The sequence below is a fragment of the Cyprinodon tularosa genome, unplaced genomic scaffold, assembly GCF_016077235.1.
Source record: "Cyprinodon tularosa strain WSP-4 unplaced genomic scaffold, ASM1607723v1 ctg459, whole genome shotgun sequence".
Taxonomy (NCBI): Eukaryota; Metazoa; Chordata; class Actinopteri; order Cyprinodontiformes; family Cyprinodontidae; genus Cyprinodon; species Cyprinodon tularosa.
Genome location: NW_024039184.1, coordinates 445,001 through 455,561, shown reverse-complemented (window position 1 = coordinate 455,561; position 10,561 = coordinate 445,001). Strand labels below are relative to the sequence as shown.

General features: G+C 46.8%; 1 protein-coding gene across 1 annotated transcript in view; it reads right to left on the bottom strand.

Annotated features, from left to right (window-relative positions):
* Nucleotides 1-462: 462 nt before the first annotated feature.
* dact1 (dishevelled-binding antagonist of beta-catenin 1) overlaps nucleotides 463-10,561 on the bottom strand; it is a 13,705-nt gene continuing 3,606 nt past the window's right edge. The window contains exons 2-4 of the mRNA XM_038300861.1: nucleotides 5,605-5,731; nucleotides 5,375-5,488; nucleotides 463-2,854 (exon numbers count right to left, since the gene is read on the bottom strand). Of these exons, the coding sequence (XP_038156789.1) occupies nucleotides 945-2,854; nucleotides 5,375-5,488; nucleotides 5,605-5,731 (2,151 nt within the window). The 3' untranslated portion in view covers nucleotides 463-944. The remainder of the gene's footprint in view (nucleotides 2,855-5,374; nucleotides 5,489-5,604; nucleotides 5,732-10,561) is intronic.

The following is a 10,561-nucleotide window of genomic DNA, read 5'->3' as shown; positions in this document are numbered from 1 at the left end:
GGGTGTTTGCGTAATAGAGGATCAATGAGCGCCGATCATTCTCACATATTTTGGAACTTTCCTAAAATTGTTCAATTTTGGAAAAATATAGATGAAACTGAAGAAGATTCTGGGATATGATATTTCAATTACATCAAACTAAGGGTAAAAGACAGATTCCTGAATTTGGATGCTTTTTACAGTTGCCTTTTGTATCTATGCTTCTTTTTCTATGTCTGCTTCTGTCTCCTTGAACCCCAGTCGGCCTCAGCAGATGGCCGCTCACACTGAGCCTGGTTCTGCTGGAGGTTTCTTCCTGTTAAAAGGGAGTTTTTCCTCTCCACTGTCCCTACAAGCATGCTTAGTGTGAGGGATTGCTGAAGAGTCAATGAGTCGATGCAATCAGCTTGTTTTCCTTAGATAGAAAACTTTGAATCAATCAGACTGGATGATCTGGTGAACTGGAAAGTACCTTGAGATGACATGATGAAAACATTCAAGACAAAAGACAGCAAAAAAAAAATCAAGAACTAGATAAACTAGATGGGACAAACGTAAAATAGAGAAATAGCTCCCAAGCGAAGGTTTTATGTTATGTTGAATGTGAAGTGTTCATGTATACAATACTAATAAACTGTTAAATGTTAAAAATAAAAAACAACAAAATAGAATCTGTTTTTTTAAATCAATCTGACGGTTCGTAAACGCAGTGAAAGTGTGTCGATACGGATCCTTTCTAAGATAAAGGTTCATCACCTTTATGCGTTTTTGGGGCTTTTCCTTTGATCAGCATTTAGATGAATATTTGAATAAGATGATAAACGGAAACAACAGGCCTGACTTTGCACTGAGACAGAGCAGCTTCCTGCCTCTTAGCTTCTGGATCAAACAGCGACAGCCATGTTTGTTCAGCTACTTGGTTTGTTCTAGGCACCCACCAGGTCCAGTTCTGGTTCTGGTTCTGGTCAGACCGTGGTCATGAGTTTCAGTGAACCCGACCTTAAGCGGAGGATCTTCCTCTTCAGGTTGTAAGACACTTTAATCTTGACCGGCGCTTTTGTTTGAGCCGGATCCATTTGCAGCTTCCCCGCTGTGACCCGGGCTGTCCACAGATGACCTCCTGCCCCGCCCCCCCCGGGTCCGCCTCCCACACTCTCCTCAGTGTCAGTGGTGGCGTTTTCCTCCTCCTCCTCCTCACTAGACTCGCTGTCTCCGAAGCAGTTGGTGGTGTAGCTGGAGCCGTCGTCTTCGCTGGTGTCCACGATGGTGGAGTGAAAGAGTGAGACACATTCTGCCGAATATTCAGAGTCACTTTTTGCAGCGTTGGCATACGGGCCGCTCTGCTGCTCCCTGGAGGTGGAGCAGGTTGTGGCCGCAGGTTTACTCTGTAGCGTCTTCCTCTGCCGGCGGGCGGAGTGCTTGGTCCCGCCGTCGTACGGTATCTCCACCATGGTACGCGGAAACTGGAAAACTCTCCCTTTGATCTTTGGCTTGGCAGAAACAACCACCTGTTCGCGTCTATGTTTATGGTGATGATGGTCGGCCCCATATCGATGGAGCCTTACTGCTCCTGACCTGGCAGCGGCGAGCGCTGAGCTGACATGTTTGTCTCGGACTCTGTCTCCAGAGGAGGTGGAGACCTTCAGCTGCTTGGAGCGCCCATCCTCTGCTGGATGAGACCTTCCATGGTCGGAGTTACCCTGGAAACCATCGCCTCTTTTCTCTGAAGGCAGCTTCTTAAGTTCAGAAGCAGACGTTGTGTTTGACCTGCTGGCGCTTTTCACTTTGCTAACCTTCCTGCTGTTACCATGGCCATGTTTCCCATGGTGCTGCTTGGCAGCGATGCCGTTACTCGCATGACCCTTTCGTACCACAGAGGCCTCTGAGACGGACAGCTGCAGCTCCAAGCCGTTCTCTGAAGGTCCGCGCTGCAGGAGCTCAGAGCTCTTCCTGGAGGAACCAGTCTGTGGTTTAGAGGTTAGAGGAGGTTGGAGGATCTCCTCCTGCTCAAGGGGACAGCAGGAGTCTCTGTGGTAGGAGATAAGTTTGAGACTTTTCTGAGCTCTGCTGTTCTGGAGAGGAGTCTGGACTGAGGGACCTGGGAGCTCCCTGGATGCTTTGCTGAGGACCTTCTTGTTGCTGCTGTTTCTGAGTCGATTAGTGACACAGCACTTTGAACCAGCAGGGGAGGTGGAGTTAGAGCTGACTGGCACCATGTCGGCGCCATCAGGGGAAACTCTCAGAGAGCCCTTCTCATCTCTGCTTTCTACACAACATTGTCTCTGAGAAGATGAGGTGGAAACACCTTCTGACGAGGTTTCTCCAGGGGTGGGCAGAGGTTTTACTTCGGACCCCTTCAGGGTTCCTGTACCAGGACTGGGACCAGATGCTTGTCTCAAACAGAAGCTGTGCTGGCGGGCGATGCCCTTCAGCGGGTCGGTGCTGATTCCCGTCCTGGACCTGCTGCTCCGGATGGGCTGTGCCCTCCGCTGCAGCAGACCAAAAATGTACCTCTCTAGGTGCTTACTGGAAGGAGTTTGAGAGGCGCCGCTTTGAAGTCCTGAAGCAGGACTGGGACCAGGGGAGATGTCTGTTTGGAGACATTCAGCACCAGCTTCATCCCTGCTCTCACCTCTACTCCCAGAAACCTGCAGAGAACCAGAAGCTTGAAGAGCCGCGGAGCGCAGAGGGCTTCTGTGGCTGTAAATATCAGCCACGTTTCTGGAAAAGAGGCTGCAGAAAGTCTTAGCCGGGGAGTCGGTGGGAACAAGAGCGTCCAGAGGAGCCTGGAGAGGAGCGGAGAGCGAGCGGCAAACGGAGTCGTCACAGAGTCCTCCAACCAGAACGTCATACTCCAGGCTGCTGGACCGCTCGTCTGAAAACAGAACACAGAGAAGGCGGAGTCACACACAGCATGACCTCTGGGCGTCAACAACCGACCGACCCACAGAAAGCAGCATCATTATTGTAGGTGAGGGCTGAGCGCCAGCAGCCTGCAGGAAGTAGGTTCCAATGGTCTGTGAGTGAGTTTGGACTCTGTTTGGTTAGGCTGCACAATGAACACGCAGGCATTAGTAAGTGGAAAATTCCTCTCAGTGGAGACAGAGAGCTGGAAACTTTAACCCTGTGTGTGCCCCTCATCCCCTTCAGCATTTACTCTCATTACTGGAAGACTAATTACTCACTAAAGTAGGTCTATTCTTGGATCATTTCACTTTCATCAGTTCATGAACGTAGCTTCAGCAGATGTTTAGCCCCTTCTGTTATCTATTCAGGAATAAATATTCATACTTCAAACTGTGTGACCTTTTTTCTTTATCAGTCAAAGGTTTTTTTAAACAGCTCAGAGCAGCTTACTGCAGGAAAATAAGATAGAAGTGAATTAAAGTTAAGAGATTAAGCAGGTTTAATGAAAAAGCTGTGAGATAAATCAGGCCAGAGGGCAAACAGAGCAGCAGTAGCTGATTGGATCTTTATTTCAGCCACTGGAGACTGGAAACCTGACTTGGACTTGGTGAAAGGTGGACTTATGAGCGTCGACTGTCGGCTCGCTAACGAGCAGAGTCCTGCTGCTCTTTTAGAACAGCTGCGGCTGCAGGCGGACTCCTGACAAACTGGATTAATAACTGGTTCTGGGAAACAACTGGACTGTGTGCGGAAGCGCGGATGTTCTCCTTAGATCCCTGATCTCCACATGGACTCTTCCCCATCAGCACAAACGTAGTCAGCAACATAAACATGTTTCTCAACCAGTTTTCATAGAGCAAACACAACGACTAGTAGTTGTGTTCATTATCTGGACTGCAGATAAAAGATTCTTTGACTCTGTGGGCATCGGCCATCTTCTGCAGGGCAGCTTCTGTGCCGCTGAAAGAAGAGTTAATAACACACAGATCAGCGACGGACCGTTGCCTCCTATGAACACACATGAGTACCAACACAGATCCTTCCTCCCAGCTGCAGATGGACTTCAGATTCACAACTGCTCCTTATGAGCTCCAGAAGCCGCTTAAGTCTCTGCAGTTTTTCTTTTCTTGCAAATAGCTTGCTTTTGTTTTTCAAAGCATAAATAAGCCAATGTGGCTTTCAAAAATCACATCTTTTTCTAACAGCATGCTTTCATTTATGTTTCACTCTGCTGATAAAAACAGTAACTTCCCCACTGTGGGACAATAAACAATATTTATCATTTCTATTTCTGTTAAGTCTTTAATATCTAATGATGTTCATTTTCACTAGAAGTCACTTCACTACTTAACTTCTCAGGCGCTCTGATCATTAAATTCAATTCAGTTTATTTCTATAGCGCCAATTCACATCATGTCATCTCAAGGCACTTTCCAGTTCACCAGATCATCCAGATTCAAAGTTTTCTATCTAAGGAAAACCAGCTGATTGCATCGACTCATTGACTCCTCAGCAATCCCTCACACTAAGCATGCTTGTAGCGACAGTGGAGAGGAAAAACTCCAGCATGAGCCCCTCCCACACCCACTGCTGGCTGTTCAGTCCTCATTAAACCTGTCCGACATGTTACCTACTTAAGCTGCAATCCTTCCTACTTATAACCAAAACCTAAGCTGTGATTTCAGCCCTGACTTAGAATCCCTGACTGGGTTTAAAGAGCCACGATGGCTCTGAGGACAGCTGTTTAAACAACAGGTGTCCTTCCAGGCAGGGGGGGATTTACCATTAGGCAATACTAGGCAGTTCCTGGGGGCCCCATAAAACTCTCTTTACATGTATGGTTAATACAACTATTCCTCATTTGTGCACATTAATTATGTTTTTGATAAAAAATCCTTTGACTAAAATGCCTTATAATATTAAGTGTGTCTTTTTTCTGCTATTGGAGACTTTGGCGCCAACATCTAAAAGCAGCGAACTCTGCTCTCCAGAGCCAGTAGATTGGTAACCCCGCCTCCTGCTCTCCTCCATCTGTCTGCTGTCATGATTCATGCAGCTATTATTTCATCCAAATGTAAAATGGAGAACAGATAAGCAGATCATGGCTTGTCTACAGTGAAAAGAAGGACTGAGTTATTTACTTTTGCCTTTTTGGAAACACAGGAAGGAGCAATCAGCTAAGTGAGCTTAGTGCTTGGAAAAAAATATTTTATTTCTTTTGAGACAGCATGAAAAGTCAGCTGAGTACAAAACATAGAGAGGAAAACAACAAGAAAAGGGACAAAACCTAGAACAGATAATGGATGTCTATTCTATTAACATTTCTCTATCTGTAGAATGGGTCTGTTTAGCTGTTGTCTTTTCAATTCAGAGGGGCCTCCTTCCTGTCTTTGCCTAGGGCCCCAAATGTCCTAAATCCCCCCCTGTTCTACTGTCTGAACGACATGTCCAGCAGCAGAACCGGACCGGATCAAAAAGCAGGAGGTACCTGTGGACAGGAAGTGTCCTTCAGCCTCAGCTGGTGAACAGAAGCACTCGCTGAAGACGGAGTGAGACGAGTTGGACAGCGAGTTGGAGGCACCGTCACTCAGCTCATAGAAACCTGGTGGAGAGAAAAGGTCCGACCAGATTATGACCAACAAACCTTTACCAAGCATCTTAGCTCTAAAATCTTGTTTCTTGTAACGTTTAAAATGAAACATTTTTCTGAGGTCCTACCTGAGCTGGGTCGGCTGTCCGTCTCCGGCGGGTCATGTGACACCTCAGCATCCAGACGCAGGTCACTGATCTGTTGGTCCAGCTCATGTAGGTCGCCGATAACCCCAGCGTCCCTCCTCAGACAACTCTACAACATGAACAGGAAGCAGGAAAATAGGATCGTTTTCATGTTTGAGTCAAAAAAAAAAAAAAAGCATAAACAAAAACAGAAATTCTCACCGCAGAAACGTAATCTGATAAGATTATGTTTCTGCCAAATTAAAAAGTCTGGATGTTCAAGAGGCGGACTGGTCCTTCTGACAGACTCCATCTTGGTCAGGGCGTACCCAGTAATAGATAGAGCTTTAGCCTGGAGCTCCTTCACACATTTCCAACCACTATAAATGTTGATGATGAACAATGTTTACCACATTCAGGCCTTTATTGAGGATAAGAGTTCAGCGGATGAGGAAGACGTTGAAAAAACACAGATAAATAGTGTAGCAATAAACCATTGCTTTTAATGGACTATTTCATTCCTGACTGGTTGATTCTGGCAAAAGCATAAAGACGAAGGCTGACGATAACGTGCTACTAAATCTGCCCCACATACTGTAATGAAGCCCGGCGACGCTCACAGACTCAGACAGTCTGGACCGGCCCCGCCCCTGTGGGATGGAAAACATGTGGGCTATGCAGCTCTGCTTGCAGGTCATGTGCCAAATTCCTACAACTGAGCTGCTGCTGCAGGGAAACTGAAGCACACAGCTGCTGGTTGATCCCCGGCCCAGCATCATTAACAGCAGCAGGCCGCCAGGAAAACAGCCTGAAATCGGAGTAGTTATCTGTTTGTGGGGATCTGCACCATTAGAACAGCTGAGTTCAAGGTCTCTGGGTTCATAATACCCAAACACACCTTAGACACCTCCCACTGACCCTGCCAGGAGTGTCCTACATGCCCCTGGCAGACTGGCCCAGCGGGGATCATCAGTAGATCAGAATGGTGCCGTCTCTGCAGGATATAAACTAGAGAGTAACATGCACTGCGTGGAACGCACGGCTCATAATTCAGCTCTGCTGATGAAACAGAGCAGGCTGCATCACATGGCGTGGCGCTGCGGATCTCCGCCACCTACCAGAGCTGCAGGACAGACTGAAGCATCAGTTTGAAGAGACAGAGGAGAGCAAACGTAAAAGAACAGAGAAAGATGGAGGGCAGCCACAGATGAAGGTTCGCCATCATCTCCTCACTGCCCTCCAATCAGGGCTTCCTCAGGAGGGGGAATAAGAAGCTACAGCTGCATCGTTCAAAGAGAGGCTTCACCTTTTTTCCTGAGTATGAGTATTTCCACTCCAGGGTCCAGAACAGGGCCACTGCGCTGAGGGGGAACTCCTCCCAACGTACTAATTCCTGAAATCCTAGGAGTCGGACCCAAAAGAGAAGGACGGCTGGTGTGCTGACTGCTAAGATTTAGTTTCAGTTAGAGGCAGGAGGCAAGAAGAGAAGAGCGGAGCAACTGTAGCAGGAGGAAGAAGGAACTGAGTAAAGAACCAACCAGCTTCATCTGCCGGGAGACGATTCAAAGAACCAGAACCAAAACAGAACAGCTGTTAGAAAAAGGCAGATTATCCTGATAATTAGCCTACAGGGATCTACCAAGAACAAAAAATAAAAACCTTACAAAGAACAGAAAGAAAGATGGAGCTAAAGATCACAAGAGAAAGATTAAACCTGTAACACTGACAGACCAGAAGGATCCAGATCCAAACAAAACCAGATCACAACAACAAAGACACCGAGACACCCCCCTCCACTGCACAGCTTCACCTCATTCCTCCATCAGCTATGATCATTATTTATACCTAAAACTAATATGTTCACAGTGATTCAATGAATTTTGTGTTAATCAGTAAAAAAAAAAAAAAAAAAAAAAAAAAAAACTTTCGTGGCAATCACTGAGTCTGGGAGCGGCCATTTTTGCCCAAATATAGTAACCCCTCCCTCCTGCCATCTTCCAGCAGTGACGTCACGGTGCGGTAAGCCTAGCGCCATTCTCCCCGCTTTACAAGCAAAATCAATGGGAACTACTAGACACATCTGCAATCAACAACAATTATTGAAGATTTCCAGAGGACTTCAACCAGCCAACATTTGGAAGAAGAATGTTTTCAAGATGACTTGGTTAATAGCGCGTTGTGACAAACACAAGATACAGCATTGGGACTTGATCAACAGCCGATACCGCACTGTGACGTCACAAACCAGTAGGTGGCAGTAGTGTTCTTTGACAAACATGGATGCCTCCAGTAAAGCACATTCAAATTAAAAAAAATACTCTTAATTAAAAACACTTATCATTTATTGAACAGTATGGAATAATTTCAGATTTAAATAACTTTCAGAAGTTTGAATTCTGAATATGAGCGGACTTTTCCTTTAAAACTATTTTTAGCCCCTTTACTCCATTACACCCAAATAAAACCAGCATCGAGCTCTAATCAGCGCTCAGATCTCTTTTCCTCCAGCAGGCCGGTCAGGAAGGAGGTTCTGGTTGTGTTTAAAGCAGGGTTCTGTTCCAGAACCATCTCCCAAAGCTTTGATCAATCTGAACACGGAGAGAGGAAGGACCACCTGCAGACCTGCTGGGACAACGGCTCAGAGAAAGATGAGAGGTTCTGTTTCAGCGATCAGACCCAGATGGACCTTCATTGACTCGCTGGAAGGAGACCTGGAGATGGCAGCCTGGAGGAAAACCGACAGAAGCCCTGAGACTGAGGAGGAGCTTCACCTTCAAGCAGGAGAACCTGAACATCCAGACCCAGAATAAATCTACAGACTCTCTCCTCAGACAGTGGGAGGAATGAAGACAGCTCTGAAACGTCCCTGCTCTTAAAAACAACATTCTGATGGCTAAAGGACGGATGGCAGACATCACGAGGGACGAGCTAATTGGGAAGGAGAGTGGAAACAAGCCTCCATTATTCTGCTGCTCTCATGACTCCGCCAGGACAGACGGTAACACGCCATCTACACAGCAGCCCATAGATGAAGAGAGGATCTGAGCTGCTGAAGTGTTTGAGCGAAGGATGTGAGAAAATGAAGCAGGTCTGCTGGTTCCTGTCTATGAAGCTTCCAGCTTTTGTCATCTTAGAGAAACTCTGACCTATGCACCAGCAGAGCAGTGAAGGGAAATCTGCTTCATCTACCACCTTCATGCACAATCTACACCAAACAGGCTAGAAAAGAAGAAAAAAAGACAGAACCTGATGCTCCATACGCTGCTCTTCATTCCTTTACCTTTAGATGCTTCAGCAACATTGTATAAAACACTAACAGAAACAGAAGGAGGCTTCATTCTCCAACTGTGCTCTTTAAAAATTATTCCTGAAGGCCATAATGTATGAGAGTTGATCAGCATGAACCTGAACTGCAGAGTCATGAACAGATCCTGGTATTTAAGATCAACCATTCGTCCAGAGAGGTGGAGTTAGTGAGACATCAGGATCCTTAGAGTCCTGAAAGCAGCAAACAGCTGCTGGAAGGAAGCAAACACAGCAGGGACAGACACAGCGAGGCTTTAGACCGACAACTTCTGTTGAGTTAATGAGGGAAGATGAAATATTAGAGATTTAGCTGATAGATGATCAGCAGCTGAGAGAAGCTTTGATTTTCCTTTCTGTGCCGCCTGGCAGCGAGCTCATCCATCAGTTTGGGTTAAATCCAACAAACATCTTTGAACCATCAGAGGCTCGATGGTTCACAGCGATGAGCGGACCTGGATCCATCTGAAGGCTCAGAGAAGCGACAGATACCCTCCAGGTCCACCTCAGACTCAGTCGGCCTCAGGATGTGTTCGATCCAGTGATGATGAGGGGCGTTCTACGGATGGGAATTCAACCGAGGACCTTCACGCTGCGAGGCAACATTTACATGATCCTTTAACTTTAACACTACGGATGGGATCAGAACCTGAAGCTGACTAAACAGCAGAGTTTGGACCCGCCTGCAGTGTCCTTTGGTACCAAGAAGTCCGGAACATCTGACTGAGGAGAGGTCCATCAAAGGTTTGTAGAAAACAAACAAAATACGTCTGAGGAGATGATCTCCTTAGTGACCATCGCTAACTTCCTACTGATCCTTCATCCATCCTTCCTTCCTTCCTTCCATCCTACCTACCTTCCTTCTTTCCATCCATCCATGCAACATCCTTTCCTTCCTTCCTTCCTTCCTTCCTTCCTTCCTTCCTTCCTTCCTTCCTTCCTTCCTTCCTTCCTTCCTTCCTTCCTTCCTTCCTTCCTTCCTTCCTGCCATCCATCATCCATCCTTCTTTCCTTCCTACCTACTTTCCTTCCATCCATCCAATAATGCAACATCCCATCCATCCATCCATCCATCCATCCATCCATCCTTCCTTCCTTCCTTCCTTCCTTCCTTCCTTCCTTCCTTCCTTCCTTCCTTCCTTCCTTCCTTGCTTCCATCCATCCATCCATCCTTCCTTCCTTCCTTCCTTCCTTCCATCCATCCATCCATCCATCCATCCATCCATCCATCCTTCCTTCCTTCCTTCCTTCCTTCCATCCATCCTTCCTTCCTTCCATCCATCCTTCCTTCCTTCCTTCCTTCCTTCCTTCCTTCCTTCCTTCCTTCCTTCCTTCCTACCTTGCTTCCATCCATCCATCCATCCATCCATCCTTCCTTCCTTCCTTCCTTCCTACCTACCTACCTTGCTTCCATCCATCCATCCTTCCTTCCATGCAACATCCCTTCCTTCCTACCTACCTACCTACCTACCTTGCTTCCTTCCTTCCTTCCTTCCTTCCTTCCTTCCTTCCTTCCTTCCTTCCTTCCTTCCTTCCTTCCTTCCTACCTTGCTTCCATCCATCCATCCATCCTTCCTTCCTACCTACCTACCTTGCTTCCATCCATCCATCCTTCCTTCCATGCAACATCTCTTCCTTCCTTCCTTCCTACCTACCT